A 22831-nucleotide genomic window follows, 5' to 3' on the forward strand; every position below is an offset into this window, starting at 1 on the left:
ACGGCCAGGCTAGGCCCCCCCGATCAGCGCAAGGCACACTCCGCCTTACCCCGGAGAGACCAGCCCCACAACACGGGACCCTGCCGCAGCCTCAGCAAGGCTCCGGCCACCGGAGAACACCCACGGAAAGGGGTACCCAGGGCACCCACAGCTCCACACACATACTCGGCCGCTACCGCAGAGAGGACGAGTTAACTCTACCCGGCAGAACTCCCTCCCCCCTCCCGTTGCTTTCCACTCCAGACGCCCGCCATCTTCCCCACCTCGCCCCCGCCTCAGGCGCCGCCGGGGGAAGGGCGCCAAGGGGCCGCCCGCCCCCTCAGCCTCGCGCCGCCTCGCGCCACCTCCCCCACCCCACCTGCCGACTGCCTCCGAAAGCAACCGCCCCGCCCCGCGCCGCAACGGCCGCCACTCGAGGCGGTAGCTCGGCTCCTCATTGGCCCCTCGGCCCGCCCGTCAGCCGCCGCTCGTGAAGGGGCGTCGGAGGGCGGGGCCGGGTGGCGCCGCGCAGCCCTGTCAGCGGGAGCGGGGAGAGGAAGCGGCGGCGGCGGGGGGTGCGGCGGGCGGTTGGCGGCGATGTGAGCGCTGCATCTCTCCTCACTGCTTCTTCAGGCTCTTTTTCTCCGGAGTTTTTCACACGGCCGCCCCCTCCCCTCGGTTTTTTTTTTTCTTCTATAGAAATATACCTGTCTGTAAACACACGCCTACACTGCTTTTTGAGGTTTAGTGGTTTGGTTTTTTCGGAGGGTGCTCTTTTTCCCGCAGAGGCCAAATACTCGATCCGGCGGAGCGTGTACCTTGGGTAGCAGGGCAGAGCCCCGCGGCCAGGGGCTCCCTCAGGCACCTCGCTCCGTCTCGCCCGCCGGTGCCACCCCCGCAGCGCCATGGATCACCAACCCAAGTTCTTCGAGAACCTGTCGGGCACCGGGAAGGCCATCGGGGTGCTGACCAGCGGCGGCGATGCCCAAGGTACCTGCTCACGCTGTTCCCTCCGGGAGCGTGTTGGGGGGAGGAGGGGAAGGAGAGGCAGAACATGAGGGAATGTGTGTGTGTGTCTGGAGGAAACTGCGGGCGCGGTGGGGAATGGGGGCAGCGGAAAGGGTGAGGAGCCCCTCGGGGGATGGCATGAGGGAGGCAGGAGGGCGAAGGGCCTCCCAGGCGGGCAGGGCGCCCATGCGGGAGGCTGGGGAAGGAGCCGGTGGGTGTAGCAGCGCCCGCCAGAAGGGAGGAGGAAGCACGGGCTGCCCCGGGGGTGGCTGCGGGAAGCCGCGCCGCTGAGGGGCACATGGCAGTGGAGAGAGAGAGGGCGTCTGGGAGCGGGCCACACCAGATCGCCGTGATTCTCGGGTTCCTCTTTCTGTGCTGGCCTTCGAGCTGTTTCTGTTACTATAATCATTTAAAAGAGAAACAATTTTTGCGAGGCCCGGGCGCTCAAGCTGCGAATATACCCTCATCCTCCCTCCCTTTCTCGTCACGTTTCCTCGGAGCCTGCCTTGGCAGGGAAGAGGGTAGAAACGCTCCAGTAACTTTTTACCACCAAAATGTCTTCGCTGCTCGGGGGATGGTGGGTAGAGGAGAGTGAGGAGGGAGGGTGGATGGCTGCGGAGAGAGGGGGAGGAGGTCGTGCTGCCTTGCACGGCGGGTGGGAGGGAGGCTGTCTGCGCTGCTGGGGCTCTGCCAGCCCTCGCCTCATCTGCTTTTCACTTCGTTTTGGCACCAGGAACACTTCTGTGTTCCTACCCATGGTTTAGAAAGCTCACATGGTAGTTTACTCTCTAGCTCCATAGGAGAATGTTGGAAACGTGTTTCACCTCCTAAATCCCTGGTATAGAGGGAGTCCTGGCTACAGGACAGGATGAACAAAAGACCTATAGACTTTAAGAGGGAAGAAAAGAAAAGACACTTTAAAGTGTATGAAAACATGACTTCATGACTATATCTATTGTGATCATTTTTCCTTTTCTACCAGAAAATTTCATACATATTAATAGTTGGAAGTTTCAGTTAATCAAGATTTCAAATATGCAATGCTCCATGCTGTTTGAGTGGACCCTTGCTCTGCTTTTGCCCGAGAGTTGTTTAGTGGTGATTGCTTTTTACCTCCTTCACTTAAATTATGATTATTTTTATTTAGAGCGTCTCTAAAGTCCTTTTACTTGAAGAAACGGCTCTCATTCGTGTTTGTGAAGGAAATAGAGAAGGAGGGGGGAAAAAAGCGCCCTTCTTTGGTTGTTGTGCGGCTCGGTGGTTTAATGAGCATTTTTCTCAGCTTTTTATGCGGGGACCCGCGACTGGGGCGTTCTGTCCGGTGTCCCGGGGGGCGAGGGGGTGCAGGCGGCCGCCTCTCCCTCCTGCCCCGGCTCTCCGTGGAGTGGCAACGTGCGTGGACCGGTGTCTCCGCGCTCCCTCCCGCCGCCGCTGTGTACGTGATCCGCTGCGAGTCGCTGCAGATTCCGCCTCTTTGCGTCATCTGAGCCGGGAGAAGCATCCTCCCTCCCTCCCGCCCTCTGCCCGCTGGAATAACGGGGAGCCCCGGGGTTTACCTGGGATTATCTGAAACTCTTTCTATTCAGGGGTGGGAGGGATTTCATACCAATCTGAGAGGAAAATGTTGTGGTTTCAGAGAAAATGCAAGTTGATGCCAGTAAATGGCTTCTCTTTCGCCTCTCGCTTGGGTTACACTTGTTCAAGTCTTATCCACAGTTTGCTGTCAGTGCCATCAATTTCACTGCTAAATGATCCTAGGAGGGACTGCGAATCTAGGCATCTCTGTTTCAATAGTCTGGTTGCCAAATCGCCATTTTAATTTTAAAAGTGTGCCAGGGCATTCCCTCGAGCAGCAGCAGTGTGTTCAAGGGGCTGAGCCCTGCTGCCTGCTTCCGCGTGGCTGGACATTATATAATGCAACAGCAGATGTACCTCTTTATAAAAAGTATTAATCTGCTCTTGCCACTGTGTGAATTTAGGCTTCATTATCTGTCAGACTGCAACTGTAGCGTGTTTACATTGAGGCGTAAAAAAGTAACAGCCTGTGAAAGTTCCTGTCTGAGGAGTGAGGTTGTCACAAAGACCAAACAAAGTAAACTGGATGCCTTCCAAGTCGTTTTGTAGGCAGCATTGTCCTAACTTAGAAGAACAAGGGAAAAAAAAAAACAACCCACAACAAACCAACATTTTAGAACTTGACCGTTTCAACTGAATTACACAATGCCGTTGAGGTTCATAACCCTATACTGTCTTGGTAACATTATAGATGTGTAAAATATGCAACCTCAGGTCTGTTGGCACGCTGGCTTAGGAGTTAAAACAAGGGACAGCATGAGTCATGCCCTGTCAAGGTCATTTGCCTTCTGTAGGGCAAATATACAAGAGAAGTGAAGTTGTGAAGTATAAGCAGAAAGAAATACGCTGCTATTACTTCAGAGCTGGTCAAAAATATATGCTCAAGCAAACTGTGGGTGAGGCAAAACTACTAGCTCTGAAGTGGGCAAAAAAAGTACTTATTTATTCCAGTCTCCTGTTTTTTTGTTTGTTTGGAACACTAGAAATCTTCAGAATATCTGTAATGCAAACTAAACTCACAGGAAATTGAGCGGAAGGAGCACCCATTAGTGTTGCAGTAAATATGTAATCTTCATATCAATAGGTGACTTGATTTATAAATCTTAGCCAAAGCAAAATATGCTTGAAATGATTTTAAAAGTGCCTTTGCTGTTATTGCACTTCTTAATGATTTAGAAGTAGCATGTAAATTGCACAAGCCTTTCTATTTATAGGACATAGTAAGTTTTAAATTACTTCCCCACAATTGTAGTATTTCTTTGCAAGATTTTTTTTTTCTGTTTTTCCTTTTTACTACCTTTGCGATATAGACTATATATATATAGACTATAGAAAGTGTAAATGTCATACTGGAACTATTATGGTCTAGTCATCATATTTTAAACACAGGTATATTCTTTTGTTTGGTGGAGTTGGAGAGTTTTATCAGTGATTTATTTCACAGGAGAAGAGAATTATATTTTGTGCACTTAATGTATGTAAATACTTAATTTAGTAGTCCATCACTTTAGCTAACCAGCTGTTAAATTATTAACTAAAACAAGTACTTTCCACCATAATCACAAGTTCAGAGGCAAAAGATGTTGTGACAACTGATTCTCAAGATTTATGAGTTAGAAGTAGTCCAGAAACTGAGTTAAGTTGTAGTGGTTGCATCTCAGAAAGGTGGATTAATAAATGGGTTTTAAGTCATGCTTCTGTCTTCATTTTGTGGGACTCTCTGGCCATGGCCTGCTTCAGGTTGTGAAGTATACTGGTTATATTTTATGCTGGTTGCCAGTGTTTGCCACAGACCATCTTAGCTGCCATAGGTCACTTATCTTCATCCAGCCTCCAATCAGACTGCTTATTCTTGGGCCATGATAGATATGCTCAACAGCAGGATCAACGTCATCTGAAAGCTTCTGACAGAAGGTGATTGTGTACTGTTCGGGAATAATGTGTTTGTGGCTACTTTGAGGTGTTGCCCAATTTACTGGCTCAAGATTATAATCTTTGAATGTGATGACATTATTTTTGAGATAAACTCTTGAGTTTAATATTGTGGAAGACAGCATAAGTAAGGAATTTAGGAATTACATGGTAATGGTCTGGAATATCATAGACCATGACTGGTGAAGTAAAGATCTACACATCTCTATGTTTGAACGTTACAGGCTAGAAGTACATTACAGTGTAGAAGTACTGCTCTTGTCCTGGTACTTTTCAGTGGCAAAATTTCTTCTTCCAGTGTGCAAACAAAGAAACTTCCGTACCTTGAGCAAATATTGATCTTTGAAATAGCTAAAAAAACCCCTATAGCCTCTTAGATTCAAGAGTTTTGGAATACTACAGACCATGACTGTGGAAGCAAACATCTACATACTTGTGTTCCTCGGAAGCATTACAGGCTTCTGAGGAACATCAGAACACGTATGTAATATGGTAGGGCAGATGTGCTAATCTTGTCCTGCTAGCATATGGAGGAAGAAGAAATTTTGCCACTGAACAATCAAAATAAAATAAATAAATACCTGTGTGCTGTACCCTCCCCCCCTTATTGAAGAAGGAGATAAGTATGTAGTATAGATAGGATAATATTGTATATATTTGTGCAGTAGAATGTTCTGATCTAATACAGTGTTACTGTTTAGAAAAATTTCATAGTATTTTCTTCAGGTACCTAGAATCATTATTGTGATTACATGCAATAAAATCTGTTATGTAATTAAAAGTAAATGGCACACACCCAAATTGTTTTCTTAACGATTTGTTCAGGTCTTGTATTTGACTGCTTCTCATCTTTCCTTTTGAGGATTATAAGATCTTGCATCCTTACTGATACATTTACATACTCGAATAAAGTCTTTCTGTTTGGTAATATTTAGATATTTTCCTTAGTTTGTGTGTTTTGCTATATAGTCTTTTAAGTCTGAATCTTTGTTCAGGGTAGCACTTAAACATATGTGCTAAGTCATTAAGCATGCATTAAAGCCAATGTTTATCTTCAAAATTCGTGGTGCTTAAGTATTTCTTGATGCTTGTCCAAGACGCATAGTTTTGATTTTTCTTTTATATGGCTAGCATTACAGTTATTTATTTAAAGGCCTGACTAGCTGACTAAAGTGAGGAAAACTTGGCTTAAACACAAAATAGTGTTTTAATTTTACTCGGAGTCCTCTGTTGTAGTGGTGCAGAGGGGAACAAGATGTAGGTATGGGAGAAAAATACTATTTTGGAGAAGGGAGTGCCTTTAAAATAACTTAAAGATTTCTGCAGTATTGTTTGTAACCCTGCTATGAAAATTATTGCCTTCAAAGACAATTGAATAGACGGTATCAAGAAGGACAGTAAATTATCAACTCTTAAATTAATTTCAGATAATATGTGAAGCCATGTAAATAGTTGCAGATTTAATCTTTGCTGAGTCCAAAAGAAAAAAATAAATCTTTACCTCTGTCAAAGGCAAAAGGAAGTGGTAATTCAAAAAGATTTTAAAAAATTCTCATGTTATAAAAAAATACTAGTTCTACTGGTGGCTTTCTTTTGAAGATGCTATTCTAATCCTATATGTATATCAGGCTATATTTATTATTCAGGACTAACCCGGTAAATCTCTTTTTCAGTAATAAGCATATAATTACATTTCATAGTTATTATGGTAATTCACAAATACCATTGTAAGACTCCACAAATAATCAAATACAGCAACATTTTGTTAGACAAGTTCCACGGAGGCTTCATGAAATATGAAATAGCAGTGTATTCAGATTCAGATAGCGGACATGTAAAAGTCTAAAGCTTCAGTGTTTTAACTGTATTTTTAAAGTATCAAATTGTAACACCCTTAAGTCTTTACCCCTTCTGAAATGTAACCCACTTCTTTAGGAGACTGCCAATAAGCACCTAAGCCCCTTTTCTATATATAAAGATAAAATATACATTGCCAAATAATAATAAAATTTATGTTGCATAAACTTACAAAGTTACAGTGATGGTACTGAGAAGATGCTTTCTGTCTCTAGTTTGTGTTTGGGTTTTTTTTTTCCCCCCTGGCTTTTGCCCTTTCTTACAGGTAAATTATGAATTTTACTGATTATTCATGTAATACACACAGAAATTGGAAAGTATGCACTGAGAAAGTATGTGGCTGCATTATGAATATATTCACATGGAAAGAATTAGTGGATTTGTCATTTCGAGAAATAAATGCTTATATTTGACGCCGGTTTAGAAGAAGTGTGAACATTAAGCCAAATCAACATTTGTAGGCTAATTTATACATAATGAAGGCATGGCAGATCTGGAGAATTTGTAATGAGAACAGAGTAACTACCCTTCTTTAAAATATTCTGATACGTGCATAGGATACATGACCAATAAAGCAGAAATGTGAGCAAGAAACAGATAAAAGACAAGTATGTGGCTTTGCTAGACATGAATGTTTATGTTTAACATCTTTCTATTTTATTAATATTTATTTTTGCTGGCAAAACTATTCTGCTTTAGCCTGTTTGGATCACAGATGCTTTTTCTTTATTCTAATTAGATATTTGGAATACAGAGGCTAGTACTGAACATATACTGGATACCTGAAACAGTCTTAAGTGTGTTCTTTTTTTTTTTCCTCTGATGTCAAATGGGAGAAGTGATAAAACTGAACTTCAAGAACAGAAGGTTCTTAAAAGGACAGTTCTGAGTAATCTGCACCTGGTGAAGATGAACTTTTCCCCTTCAGAAAATGAACCTTTTAGCTGCTCTTCTAGAATTCTGCAGTCAAATGGATAATACAAAAAGGTGGATTTGTCTCTAAAATAACCCCTCCACAAACAAACCCAAACAAACAATGATAACATTCCCCCCAAAAAAACACCAAACAAACTCCAAACCTCAAAACCCAAATTACCAAAAAACCTCTCTACCAACAAAACAACAACAAAAAACCCAAACCTCCCACACATGTTGTGCATTAATAGAAGCAAGCTGTGGACTTTGAAAGGAGTAGTTTGTGCTTGTGTCTTCCCTGTTTGAGGAAAATGGCAGTGCTGTGAAGAACTACCAGTTTTATAAAGTTAAAGGTCTTTGTCTCAGCTTTCCAGGGGATGTTGTGTGTGAGGGGAATCGGTGGGGGTGTTCCTCAGTGAAACAGTCGTAGTAACAAAAAGAAGTAACTTTGTGTAGTGGGTCTGTTTTAATCTGAGACTTAGTGTGCATGCTAACTTTCTTTTCAGTACAGCCTGTCAGATGAGATTCTTTGCTTTTCTTTGGCATCCTCTGGTTCAATGTCCAAAGCTGTGCTTTTAGCTGTCTTGGCATTTGAGAACTTTTTCCAGCTCTGCCACAAGGCAAGGCTGACTCTGGCTGAGAGAATTCTTGCTGCTATTTCCTAACACAGAATTGATGTGAAAACACCGTTACTCATAATTTTTGTCTTAAGGCTAAGTGACATCTGCACAAACAAAAAGCAACTTTTGATTTTTGGCAAACTTAATTTTTTGTTTTATATTGGGCGGCTTCAGGGACTTTCTGGTATGTTCCTGAGTAATAAATCTTTGAGATCTCAGTCTCGTTCTTGATTCAGATAAGCTGTTACAGCTCAGTATTTTTTCCAGTAATGGTGGATAGTGTAGGAATAGGTCTCTATGGCTCACTGTGTTGTGGGTTTACCCACAAGTTACTGACTTTTTACATCTCCAGATTGACATAAGTGAATGCTTAATGCCTAGCAGCAGAGCTGACAATACTTTGTAATTTTGATATTAAGTGCAACAGATTTGAAGAATCAGTGCTGAATATTTTGTATCATCACGTTTCTGGCATCCTTCTTCAACTGATGTGCCGAGGCTATTTCTTTCACAGTGGCCTAATAACTTCTTCTGTCCTCATGCTTTGCATAATCTCTTGTGTCTGTTTAAGTGGTATGGAAGCAATTAGTTTATTACTTTCTGGATCTTCCTGAGTAATGAGGAAGGTAACACAGTATCTGAAGGGTTATAACAGAAATTCCTGTGATCCATGTAGAGGGACCAGTGGAACTCTTACTGTTGCTCAGGTTGATCCATGTAGACCATGGGACCAGTGGAACTCTTACTGTTGCTCAGGTTGTTTGACCATTGGACTTAAATGGAGGGTTTTAAGCTAGTATGAATTGTCAGATGTCTGTGAGCAGAGAATTCCAATGTGAGGTTGCAATTCTGGGAACCAAAGTGGCATTTAGGCACTTTTCTGTCAAATGATTCCATGCGGCATTTCTTGTGTTAATTTACTGCAACTTCTGTCTTTTTAAGTGGGCACCCGTCCGTGTCAGGAGCTTTGGCTACAATCCCCACAAAATACTGTGCATACATTACTTTGGAAAGCTCCAGAAAAAGAACTGTTCCAATATAATTTCTCCATTGGAGAAACTAAATTTTAACTGGCTGATTATTTTACATTTCAGATAGAAAACTAAGCATTATTGTGAAATGAATTTACTTTCTGGTTTAGTAGCTGTTACTTTTACAATGCTGTTTTACAATCAGCAGCAATTTAATCTCTGGTTAACACACATACTGGCATCCATATAATTATTGTAGCAAAGCAAATAGTTCTACACCCTTCATATTCATGAAGGGTGATTGCACTGTCATTAAGCAAATTTCTGTTTTAATAGATGCTAATCATTGTCTTTGTTTAGGAATGAATTAATGTTTCCTTTTTTTAAACACACTGAAAATTTATAGTATACAGAAAAATCGGATAACCTGTAACAATGTGACTTTGCTTTTTCTTCCCAGGTATGAATGCTGCTGTGCGCGCAGTAGTACGCATGGGAATCTATGTAAAAGCCAAAGTGTATTTTGTTTATGAGGTTAGTTTTTGTTTTATTCATTATGTATTTCTCTTCTGACTATACTTGAGTTTTTGTGGAAAGTTCATGGAGAGTGAATAGTATAAATTAAAAAATGATGTAGATGTCATTACCTTTCATCCTATTAATGTTTTATTTCATATTTTTCATTTTTATGGAAAGTACTTCTTACAAGGTACGTGCTAAAACAATTTCATTTAAAAGTAATTTTTTTAATATATGGAGTTCTTCACGTAAAGCTTGCAAGAAATTTGAAAATACTGAGAAAACCAGAGGTGGTTGTTACCAAGCAGTGAGCTATGTATTTGTGTATTTGTTAGTTTTTTAGGCCAGAATACTGTTCTTTATAAATACCTTCATAAACCTAGTTAAATTACTAATTCTTAACCATTTGACTTTCCCCAAGTTCGTTTTCCTAGGGTATGATAAGGATATGCCATTGCCCTCATATTGCAGATTACCCAACTTGGTTTTGATCAAGAGTACTATCAGGCTGGTGCAAGCTTTCCTCTCTTATAAGTAGAAAGTTGTAAGTGAAAAAACTCGAACAAACAAAAAAGACTCCACCAAAAAACCTGTGTCATCAGTACAGTGTCCAGACATTAGAATTTTGTGGTTGAACTTTATGACTGAGTGTGCATGAGGATTCTTGCATTCTGTAACAATTATTTGATATGAAAAAAACGATGAGACAAGTTTAATGTAAATGCCAAAATGATGCTATCTGTGTATGTCTTATGGGAAAACTAGATTATATTTAGACTTCTGTGTGAAGGAGAGTTTCAGATTTTATAAAATTTGTGGATTAAACAATGCAGTAAATATATTTAGCAAGAAGTCATTCTGTTCACACTGGAATTCCTGTACAACTCCTTAAAAGTTTGAGGTAATTACAAATCATAATAAACATTTGATATAGGGCAAAACTTGGTAGGTTTTAATTACATTAAAATACAAAAATATGGAGTACTAGAATTCATAGAAGTGCTAGAAAGAACTTCAGTTTTAGTTTTGTACATTCAAAATATATGATTTAAAAGGTAGCTATTTGTGCATTTTCTTTCAGTGTCTGCTTATTCCTATAGTTCATTTACTGAAGGGTACCATAGGTTATTGAAATGCAAATAAGCAGAGCATTGTGCTCCAAAATTCTTTTGTACTAGAGTGCTACAGCAAGTAGCTCTGAATACTTAGTGTGTGCTAATTACATGGCCAATCTCTAGAATTCCTTCAGTGTTCAGCTATTTTGCAGGCTTGCTGAAATGGGTCAGACACTTTTCTGGAAATAAGGAGGTTGTGTGTTTTTTTTTTTTTTCCTTTTTCTGTGTTTAAAGGCTAGAACTTGGATATGTTTGTTTTTTTTTTTTTTTTTTGTTATGCTTAACTTTAGAATTACCACCTTTGTAGTTCACCTTACAGTATGTTTACTTTTGTCACCTTTTAAAAACTGTTTTGTATCACAAAGTGCATTCAATGATAAATTTCCAGAGAAACTGGATATTTCTGTTTTTCTGAACATAACTTAAATAGTGAGGTTTTGCTATGTTTCTTTGTTAATTGCTAGTTTGCCAATGTCAAGTCACAGCTATTTCAGAATGAAAATCAATTGTAAACATCATGTCAATGTTTTCGTTCTGAGTTTCCATTATATATTGCCTTTCTATCTTCATTGTAACAGTATAGTAGGAGAAAAATGCATATTTCATTGAATGAACGGGTAATAGCTTTGAAAGAGATCTGGCTTCTAGATTAGTCCATTCAGTTCTGTGTTACAGAAAGGACCCAATGCTGAATTTTTTTCCTCTCAGACTTTGTGTTAATTAAAATATGAAGTCACTTTCACAATGCGTATAAGTACTTAAGCAAAACACTGTTGCAAGCTTTGAAATGAAATGCTACTTAATTTCAGCACTTCAAAATAGGAAACAGATGTAGGGACAAGTGTCATGGAAGGTAAAAAATTTAGGGTAAGCCTTGTCACTAATGATCCCTGTTATAAGCCTCTGCATGATGTATACAGAGAAGACGTACTTTCGTATATACTTAAAGTTATTTAATACTTCTAATAAGGTCTTTCTAAATTAGTGTTTATTAAATGCAGACTTCAGTGTGTTCAGCAATGAGAATAGTATATTTTTAGCCCATATTTTGAGTAGACATTTTAACTAGACACACATGTCAAGGTAAAGTGATACTTGTATTGAAGCTGCTCTGAAAAAGTGAAGAAAAAGCCTGAAATGGCAACATCTGAAAGGTGAAAAATGTTTTCTTATTTGGACCTAAAAATGGAGTTAAAGGTCTCAGCCTTTTCAAGCCTACTTTGCTGCAATTGTCATATGCTTTTTCTCCTGTAATTTTCTCAGTCGTAGGAACTTACTGCACTGAAAACCATCTGTCTTCTACAGTTGAGGCCGAAAGTAGCTCCATATTCTAAGTAAAGCAACAACTCTTGTTTCCTAACTCCATTATGCTTCATTTTGTGATGAGAGAGAAGTTACCAAGATAAATAAGTAAATAAAGATTGACTATGAACTTTGTATAATTTTCTATTTTCTAGACTTTTAAGTCAGGTTTATCAAAGACTAAAGAATGAAACACTTAGCTCTGTGGGCTATTTGAACATACTTGGTTTCCCAAAAGGGAAAAAAAAAAGAAACCCACTTGAAAATTAAACCTATAAAATAGTTTATATAAAAATATAATAAATTATACTTATATAATTTATACAGAAACCTAATTTTATAGCAATAAAATGTAAAGGAAAAACTCGTATCTTAAGGCACATTGATATTAGCACATTTGAAAATTTTGCTATTAATCTTATTCTCTAGTTGCCTAGTTTCATGTTTTTTTCATATTAACATTTTTCAGTATTTAATTTTAGTCACCCTCACTAACTAGCGTCACGTTATTGCTCAAATCTACCCCAATCTGAATTAAAATTTGAATACCTGTGAATTTATTTCACTCATGCAGTGCAAATCTAGGAGATGGAAATACATGTAAAAGTACAAGTACCAGCCTGCTCTAGGAGGCTAGTATAAATTTTTTCACTAATCTGAACTGTTCTCAAAGTTATTCTTCATTTTGGTTTGGGTTTTCTTTTTTTTTTTTTTTTTTAATTGAGAATGAGAAGGAAAAACTGATGCCTGTCACTTACGGCAATTCATTTTAGAATCTGAGGTCTTACATATAATATAATACAAATAACCTGCGCTTTTTCCAGGATTGAAGCACATAGTTCCCAGTGGATGCGTGCTCTTACTACTAAGCTATGGGACTTTTAGATTCTTCATCTTGATTAAGAATCTTTTTCTCAAGAGGCCGGCATTGGAAATGCAATGGTACGGCAGTCATGGATTTCTGTGAGGAAAACTTCATGTCTTTTATGTGGTGGTTTGTGCACTCAGTGATGCTAGTATTTTACGTGGTTGAGCAATAGCTAAAAAACCTCAGTAAGTAAACTTAAATAACTGTTAAAGCCCCAAATGTCTCACGTGTAACATATCAGAAGAGGGCTTGTTCTTTTTTGAAAGCTTTTGTTTGTGGAGCTAAGGCTGGAAGAAAGGTTTGCTGCCTCTGCCACTCCCTCCAGGAGTTTCAGTGTATATGTATGTACCCTGTGAACACATGACCAGCAGAGACTTCCTCTTGTTCATCTTTGAACATTCATTTTTTGGGTAGAGGAAGGAATAAGCATAAAATGGGGTTAGTCTTCAAGTATAGTGCTTGCTGTATTTTTCACAATTTGCTTTTTTCCACTCTTCTCCCATAATTTTAGTACCTTAGTACCCAAGCTGCTATTTTTAGAATCTAAGTAATTTTTAAAAAGGTAAAGTAACAGCTCTCTTCTTTTTAAGGCCTGTATTCACATTTGCCAGTAGTTTTCAGTAACCAAACAATTGTAACAGTGTTGAACCATTTGATAAAATACTTCAAGTTAACTTCCACCTTTGAAATGGATTTCCGAGTCTCCAGGTTAGAATCAGTGATAAATAACTAAAATGATGAATGGAAATCAAGATCATTATTAATACTTCAATTATAATTGGTCATCTTTTTTTTTTCCCTATAGATGTCTAGAAAGCTGTTTTAATTCTATGGCTTTTGTATCTTTTAATGGTATGGAAGAACAGCATGAAAGTTCTAGCTACATTCTTCAGACCTAGCTTACACACGCCACTTACCTAGCAGAACTGAGCTAGGAAAAGCTAATGTAACAGCTGAAATGGAACTGAGTTAGGAAAAGCTAATGTAACAGCTGAAATGGATCAGGCCTGTTCCCAAAGCTCCCTGTCCTTACCTTGTCAGGGGAGGAATTGTTAGTATTATCGCTTGTCTATACAGAGGAAGTAGAACTGAGGTGGACTCCTGACCTGAGTGCACAAGTTCTTTCTGCATTAAAAATGCAGGGTGCAGGAGGTCTAGCTATTAGGTGTTTCAAATCTTACAGACAATTTCAAGTAGTAGTTTGTCCAATTTCCTTTTCCTTTTGTTTTAGTTTTGTTACTAAAATAGAAATTTTCATCTGTGAGTCTCATAAGATGTCTATAATTATATATATTTACAGTATACAGTACTTTCTTGGATCTACTTTGTTTTTCCTCTCAAGTAAAAATGGAAGGTAAATGATTGGAGCAAATATGTGAACTGTATATATTTTTTTGTCAGCTTGGAGTACAGGTTACTAAAGTCAGCATTACAAACTGAGTTAGGATGCAATATCACATTCTTGTTTCAGATTTGTTACTTGTGAATCTGTGTGGTGTTGTAGTTGTCAATAGGAACACAGATAGGAAAAGCTTTCAATCTGTTACTGAGTTGATATAAGGAACATCAGATTCTTTGCTTGAAAAACAAAAAAAAAGGAAGCAAAATTGTGATAACTTAATAATTTCTTAGCTTTCATCAAGCTCAGTTGGATCCACTGGAATGTTTCTGTCTATAGATCTTTGCACTTTATCTGAGAAATCAACTTTAAAACAAACAACAACTATGTAGATTAAGCATTATTTTTTTTCCAACTTGTTCTAGTTTTGAAGGCATTGTATTGTATAAATAATGTCTTAGCTTCAAGTCATTATGTGTATATGTTTGTATACAAGACAGCGTTAGATACATATCAGAGTTATCTGGAGCATGTACATAATATTGAAAAGATCTGTTGAACGACAGAAATTAGAGACAGGTTGTTTTCCACCTAGCTGTTTCTTTACTGTTATTTGATGTTTTATGTAAACTCAATAGCCAAGTCTCACCGAGCAGAAACTGTTAGACTTTCTCCTTGGAATCTGTACTAGAATCCTTGAAAGCTTAATCTGAGTAATTTATACCTTTGCTGAGTCCAGGCTGTCTTGAATATTCTTATTCTATCATGCTAGTGAGGGACTCCAAGTACGATACAGTAATTCATATAATATATATGGCTTTTTAAGCCAGTGTAGGCTTAGTACATTTTGCAGTTACTGCTTACTGGATAAAATCTACATATAGTCTAGGTTGTGCCAAAGTGTCTCCAGTTTATATCAGTTTAGCTGTCTTCTAAACTCTTATATTCGACAGAAATTAGAGACAGGTTGTTTTCCACCTAGCTGTTTCTTTACTGTTATTTGATGTTTTATGTAAACTCAATAGCCAAGTCTCACCGAGCAGAAACTGTTAGACTTTCTCCTTGGAATCTGTACTAGAATCCTTGAAAGCTTAATCTGAGTAATTTATACCTTTGCTGAGTCCAGGCTGTCTTGAATATTCTTATTCTATCATGCTAGTGAGGGACTCCAAGTACGATACAGTAATTCATATAATATATATGGCTTTTTAAGCCAGTGTAGGCTTAGTACATTTTGCAGTTACTGCTTACTGGATAAAATCTACATATAGTCTAGGTTGTGCCAAAGTGTCTCCAGTTTATATCAGTTTAGCTGTCTTCTAAACTCTTATATTTCTAGTTCCACCTGATTTATGACTGAGAACTCTAAAACTAAATATTTACAGTCTTGCAAGAACTTCATACAAAAGAAAATTTAACTGATTGTTCCTCAGCATGATTATCCACATCTAAACATAATCTAAAAATGGAGATGTAAACATGGTTGTTTCTTTTTGGTTTTTTGTTTTTGTTTTTTTGGTTTTTTTTTGTTTTGTTTTGTTTATTTTTGTTTGGGTTTTTTTGATTATTTTTTTTTGTATGTTGGTTTTTTCAGGTGTGGCTGATTATTTTTTTGTATGTTGGTTTTTTCAGGTGTGTTTTTTCCTTAACCTAGCATGTTTTTTTCCCTTTGGATTTAAATGATTGTCAAAAAGTTTAATGGTAACTCCAGTTTTATTCTAGTGTCAGTATCAGTTAAGTATTTCCAGGTGAGAACTTTGCAGTATTTTCTTATTTTTAAGAAAAAATGGTGTTCACGATATCCCCTAATGGAAAAGAATCTGTAATTGTCACTATCTTTCTGCTAGTATTTATGCATAAAGTTAATGAAGCCAGGCATAAGAAAACCCTTCAGCTGCTCCCTGGATAGTTGTCCTTCTTTCAGCTAAGTGTAGTTCTTTCTATACTACAGCATGCATAGGTTTCTGAAGACCATTAGAGTTAAGCTATTAAAGATTTCTTAAATGTATCACTAAAAGCTGTATTTTTCTACTACATTTCTTTCATATTTTATTGTGTGACTGCCTTCAAAAAAGAATGTGGATTATGTGACTTGATTTCTTCTTCCTTTATGAAATTTTTTGTTGTTGTTGCTCTTTATTTTGTTTTGCTTATACCTGCCTTGGGGGAGAAAGTGTACAAAGTGTTATGAAGTCAGATAAAGATCATGACCTTAGATTGAGGTTATGGTTTTAGGAAGCACATTTTATAATGCTTTTCAAAGTTTTTTTGTCTTTGCAGTTTTGCAAAAATACCTGTATATTTATTCCAAGAAAGAAGAAATATGTTGCCATTCTAGTTTATAAGCTCTGTAATCTGTGTAAAGTGTTACTTTTTCTTGAAGTTATCTTTGGAATTGATCTTTTAGGAAGAGGCTTTGTTTGGCTTCTTTTCCCCCTAATGCTATATCTGCTAGAATATTGTTTCATTTAAATTGAGTATGTTTTTATTCTGTGTTTTTGATTACTTAAAGTTGCATTAAAATATACAAGGTGAGTATTACTGCAGCAGAAATGTTACACAATTTTTCAAATCAGACCTCTGAAATACTTTTTCTGTTTCAGGGTTACCAGGGAATGGTTGATGGAGGTGATAATATTGTAGAAGTTTCATGGGAAAGTGTTTCAAGTATCCTGCAAGTGGTAAGTGTTAGGGTGTGAGGAGGGAGACCCAAATCCTCCCTCTTTATACAGGCAACCAAAATTTTCAGTCTGGGCAATCTCTGTAATTTTGCATTCAAATTCTGTGATGACAGAATGACCAGCATGTACCACTTTTAGCAGAGCCTGATTTCTACAATATGGATGTTTGACACTTTCTAAAGATCTTTCTGTGGTCTTCTATTTGGTGCACAAAAATAATCTTGAAAACCTTAGTCCTCCATATTGACAAGCCTATATTTGAGAAAAAAGATATTATAGAGCCAAAATATGAGACAACTGTGTTTTGTAAGACAAGTGTTTTCTTACAAAACCCTGTTGCCGCCTTCTGTAAGTGGATTTAGAACTATAGTAATGGGTGTAATTACAGACTAGTTCTCCAGAGCTCAGATAATAGCAGTGACTTTGCCTGTACGTTTATATTACTACTTTCTGCAAGGTGGCTGTTTGGATCTCCTTACACTTTTCCTCAGCATGGTACTGTTGTTACCTCTTCCAGAGCAGATGCTATGTTTGTCAGGCCGTAGTGCTTGCCAAGCTTTCTGAAAACTACCTCCAGGTGAAGTGTGGGTTTCTTTGGAGCTTTCTGTAAAGCTAATATTATAAACATAAAGGAGTTAGTAGAGAGAAAAATAGATTTTTAATTTTATTTTTAAACAAACAAATGTCCTGGAATACTGTGATGTATTTTGTCCACATATGTTTGGTTTTTTTGGTTGCTGGTGTTTTCTTTTATTTTTTAATCCCTTATCTTTTAGAATCTGTAATCTTGTAATTAAGAGCAAATTAAGATGTCATGGCCAAGGGTTGCTGGTGGGTTTTTTTGTTTTTTAATCCCTGATCTTCTAGAATCTGTAATCTTTTGATTAAGAGCAAATTAAGATGTCATGGCCAAGCCACAGAGGAACATAGGCAGGAACAGGATGTAGGTATCCTATACATGTGTATAGCATACATACATTAGGGCTACAAAGATGTTTAGGGGCCTGGAGCATCTCTCTTATGAGGAGAGGCTGAGGGACTTGTCTTTTTAGTCTGGAGAAGAGAAGACTGAGGGGGTATCTGATCAATGCTTATAAATACTTAAAGGGTGGGTGTCAAGAGGATGGGGCCAATCTTTTTTCAGTGGTGCCCAGGGACAGGACAAGAGGAAATGGGAACAAACTTGAATAGAAGAAGTTCCACCTAAACATGAGGAGGAACATCTTTACTTTGAGGGTGGCAGAGCACTGGGACAGGCTGCCCAAGGAGGTGGTGGTGTCTCCTTCTCTGGAGACATTCAAAACCTGCCTCGACAAGTTCCTGTGCAGCCTGCTCTGGGTGGACCTGCTTTTGCAGGGGGGTTGGACTAGATGATCTCTGAAGGTCGCTTCCAGCTAAAGATGGTAAATCATGTTAGTACAGTCTACAGATCTGAGCTCAAATTTAGATTGGCAAAGATGGTAAATCATACTAGTACAGTCTCTACAGATCTGAGCTCAAATTTAGATTGGCATTGACTGATTTATTATAAGTTAAAATGAAGGAAATGTTTGTACAAAAGTGAGGTAATCATCGCCAGATTTGTTAGCAGGAGAAAAAAGTTTTTGCAGTCTTAGTTTTTTACTGTGACAATAAGTAAGGGAAAAGCTAAACTTGTCTTGAGTGACTGAACAACATAAACATTGAAGATTTGTAAATAACTTCTTTTCAGCAAGATGCCCAGCAGTTTTCAGTGACAGGGCACATCAGTCTTTTTCTGAAAATATTGACTTCCATTTTTGGAGGAAGGTCTTTAAATCATATTATTAAATACAGCAGATAAGTTAATAAAACAGAAAATTTAACACTAGTCTGATCTATACAGCACTAAATGTGGATGCAGTTTTTTCTGTAATTCTGTGGAATGACAATAAATACTAATTTTGAGCTTTAGGGATGCATCTTTTCTGTTATGGTTTATGTATTTCATGATATTAGGGGAAAATGTCATGCCTTGAAGAAAATTCATCTAAATTCTTAACTACTTAGTACTGTATCACTTTTACTATTTCATCACATATAAGTAATAATTAGATAATTAATTGGGATGCTATGAAATTAATCCCAAATCATTTAACATTTTCCTTCAAGAGTAGTTTTTTTTAGTCATTTTTGGTTTTCCCTTTTCTGTGGTGTGTGTACCCACTCTTGAGAATGTTATTTCCTATAAGTTTGATAATTCTTTGATTTTAATAGCTTCTTACTCACTGTGAAATTAAAGATGGAGGTTATGTTACAAAACAACTGTTCATCATTAATTCACCTTAAAAAAACCAACCAACCAAATGAACAAAAAAAAAAAACCCAAAACAAAATGTAAAATACTGGATTGTAAATTTAAATTGTTATTCTTCCTTTTTCTAGGGAGGTAAGAAAATGTGAAATAATGAATTGTAAATTTAAATTGTTATTCTTCCTTTTTCTAGGGAGGTACAGTTATTGGTAGTGCACGCTGCAAATCTTTTCGTACCCGTGAGGGCCGCCTGCAGGCAGCCTTCAACTTGGTTCAGAGAGGAATCACTAATCTTTGTGTGATTGGCGGCGATGGTAGCTTAACTGGTGCCAATCTCTTCCGTGAGGAATGGAGTGGACTTCTGGAAGAACTGGCACAGAAAGGTAAGTTTGTGTTTAGACCATCTAGATTTCTAGGGAAGCTATGTACCCTAATTATACCTACACAAATTATGCCTAGAGGATGTTTCTTAAGTTCAACAATCAAATGCATACATTCTAGGAAACTGCACAGTTCTTCATAAAGTAATAAGTTTTTATTTCTGTACATCCTCTCTTTATATACCGTAAAGGTTCAAAAAGGCCAAATAAGTTTCTGGGCAACTGTACGCCAGTATACAGGTTTTTTGCTGAAACCATTGTGTAGCAAGGAGTTATACACCTTCACTGAACGATGAAGATTGTGAAGCAACTTCTCCTTTTGTTTGTTTTGATCCTGCTGACATCTAGTTTCATTTGGTGTCCTGTAATTTTTGCGTTAGAACAGTGAATGATCAATCCTGCTTCCTCTCTGCTTGCCACTTGAGATTTTACAGCTGTCTTATTTTCCCTTCATCATCTCTTTTTCTAGATGGAAGAGTCCTAGTTTGCTTAGTTGTTCCTTATATGTAAGTTCTATACCTTTGATCATCTTTGTTGCCCTTCTCTGAACCTTTTCCAGTTCTACCATGTCCTTTTTGAGGTGGGGAGGACTACAACTGCACCCAGTATTCAAGATGAGGGCAAACCATGGATCTACACAGTAGTATAATGAACTTTGTTTTGTTCTCTATTCTTTTCCTAATATTTTCTAATATTTTGATTTTTTTTTTGACTGCTATCAAGCATTGAAGCTGATTGATTAATGAAAACAGCATTATTGTATTATTATGCTGAAAATAGCACTATTTTGTTTGTGATGTTAGGGTACATTTTCCATGTGTGTTGGTTTATGTTTATCTACAATGAATTCCATCTGATATTTTACTGCTCACTGTGTCTTGCTAGTTGTCTTCATTTCTTCTCAGACACTCCACACCTTTAGAACCAAGTAATTCCGTTTGATCAGTAAGCTTTGACGCCTTACTGCTCATTCCCTTTTCTAGGTTATTGCTGAGTATGTTGAACAGCACAAACTCCTGTAGAACTCCATTGGTTGCCTTCCTCAGATACAAGAAACTTGCATTTACTACTGCCCTCTGTTTTGTATTTTTTACCCTCTGTTTCACATTATTTATTCTATGCAAAAGCCTTCTCTCTTATGCTGCGGCTACTTAGTTTCCTCAAAATCCTTTGAGGACAGAACTTGTCAATGGCTTTTTGGAAATCTAAGTAGAATATGTCAACCAGATATCCCTTATTCATGTGATTATTAAGTCACCTTTGGAACTCTAGAAAAGGTTTGTAATGCATGGTGTACATTCATAGAAAACATTTTCATTCAGAATGTTGTATTTATCTTTATGGGCATTAGTTATGTTTTTCGTTATGGTTTCTACTATTTTCTGTAGTATAGGTGTTAAACACACTGATATATATGAATAGTTCTTGAATCCCATATTAAAAATTTGGCATTATGTTTATTACCATCACATCCACAGATACTAAGGTAGTTTTAAGCACTTAAGTGCTAACGTATTTCATCCTTGAGATCCTTTAGAGCTCTTGGATGATTCATTATTTTCACTGATGTCTTGGGAGACACAGACTGAGACTTTGAATAGGAGCTTTTCTATTCTATGTGCTTATTAATCCTGAAATCAGAGCCTTTCAGTGTTGCAGAAGAGAAGTCTTCAAAAGTTGAATGCTGGTTTTGATTCTTTACATATGCCTATAATTGCATCTAGTTTGCATCCTTTTACTTCCTCATTGCACGTCATACACTGAGACTACAATTTGACTGCTATTGTTTAAGTCCAAACCATCGATTTCAAGGTTGGTTACAAAACCTGATAATCTTTTGACACTGAAATGGACTGAAAAGCTCTTGTTTCCTTCCTTACTGTAAGAAGTTCTGTGCAGGATTCTTTTGTTTGGTTGTTTGATTGGCTTTTGTTTGTAGTTTTGACTAACCTTGTTACCTAAAATATCTAAACATAATTTAATTTTTGGATATGTTTAATTTACAAAAGTAGAGTACTGAAGCAATATGTCTAAAATGTTTTAAAAAAATCTAACTCTTCCTCTGGATACTTCTTTACAGGAAAGATTGATGAAGATGCTGTTAAGAAATATGCCTACCTAAATATTGTGGGAATGGTTGGATCCATAGACAATGACTTCTGTGGCACTGATATGACCATAGGTACTGACTCAGCCTTGCACAGAATCATTGAAGTTGTGGATGCCATCATGACCACTGCTCAAAGGTAAATTGTGCACATTTTAGAAAACTGTAACAAATACACTATTGTTTATGTTTGAAATCTTAAGTTTCTTATTGCCGTACAATAGTGGAAGATATAAGTTAATTTTAAATAGAAGTTAGGTATTTGTGATACTTCTAGAATGAGAATAAATGCTTTTTTTGGCTGCATCTTTCAAGTGTCTTAGTATGGTTTTTTTCTTAGTAACTGCTTTTCCATCATTCCTGTCATGGTAGCACTTCAAGCATCTGATTGTAGAGGCTGCATCAGCTTTATGGGCAGGCTTTGACTTTCTAATATGTTTTAGTCTTTCCCAGACATACTCTTCTAGAGAAGATCCAGATACACTTTGAATAGTACAAAGTAGCATCTGCTTGTATATAAGCTTTCCTTAGATAAAATTTAAGCAATTAAATTATTTTTAAATTATTTTTTTAATACAGCTTTATCATTACAGTTCTTAACTGTGGGTCTGTATCATTTCCATTTCTAGTAGATATTCACCTATTCTCCCCTAACTGCCCTTACATATTTTAGAAGAAAATAATAATGAAAATGAATTAGGTATTGCAAGATATGTAATTTTATATATGTTGCTTAATATTTTGTTAATGAAATCTGTGTTAGGTAAGCATGGAGAACACCGGCTATTTCCGGATATTAAGTTCTGATTTCAAGAATTTGGACTGGACTTTTGAGTATTAATTTGTTTCTTACATTTACAGTCATCAGAGGACATTTGTTCTGGAGGTTATGGGGAGACACTGTGGGTATGTATCGTCTTCAGCAGTTTGTGTCTCAAACAGATAAATTATGAAAGATTAAGAAATCTGTATCATAAACGTCTAATCATTTGTTATGTTTATTAGGTATCTAGCTCTTGTTAGTGCCTTAGCCTGTGGTGCAGACTGGGTATTTATTCCTGAATACCCACCAGAAGAAGGATGGGAAGATTCAATGTGTGTTAAGCTTTCAGAGGTAATCTATTACTATGTTTGGGATTTCGTTATGTCTTAGCATATGTTTGAAAACAGTGGTTTGAACACGTGATCAGAACTTTCAGCAAGTCTTTGCTTCTGGTGTCACAGACAGTGCTATTTGATTTTAAACAGTTCTTTTCTTGCATTCTGCGATTGTTTCGAAGAATTCTATCACTTGCTCTAGGGCTCACTTAAAACTGTTCCTATATAAGCAGTGCGTGTACCTTTCCTCATTAATTTGATATAAGACATTTCACTTCATCAATGAAAAGACC

At 37.6% G+C, this 22831-nt stretch overlaps 1 protein-coding gene across 3 annotated transcripts in view; it reads left to right on the forward strand.

Moving 5' to 3' along the window:
- Positions 1-520: 520 nt before the first annotated feature.
- PFKP (phosphofructokinase, platelet) overlaps positions 521-22831 on the forward strand; it is a 49466-nt gene continuing 27155 nt past the window's right edge. For all 3 annotated transcript variants that reach the window (XM_014944945.1, XM_014944943.1, XM_014944944.1), the window contains exons 1-7: positions 521-969; positions 9318-9391; positions 16604-16681; positions 19147-19336; positions 21414-21579; positions 22302-22346; positions 22446-22554. In XM_014944945.1, coding sequence (XP_014800431.1) covers positions 885-969; positions 9318-9391; positions 16604-16681; positions 19147-19336; positions 21414-21579; positions 22302-22346; positions 22446-22554 — 747 coding nt within the window. In that variant the 5' untranslated portion in view covers positions 521-884. The remainder of the gene's footprint in view (positions 970-9317; positions 9392-16603; positions 16682-19146; positions 19337-21413; positions 21580-22301; positions 22347-22445; positions 22555-22831) is intronic.

The sequence above is a fragment of the Calidris pugnax genome, unplaced genomic scaffold, assembly GCF_001431845.1.
Source record: "Calidris pugnax isolate Ruff unplaced genomic scaffold, ASM143184v1 scaffold54, whole genome shotgun sequence".
Lineage (NCBI taxonomy): Eukaryota > Metazoa > Chordata > Aves > Charadriiformes > Scolopacidae > Calidris > Calidris pugnax.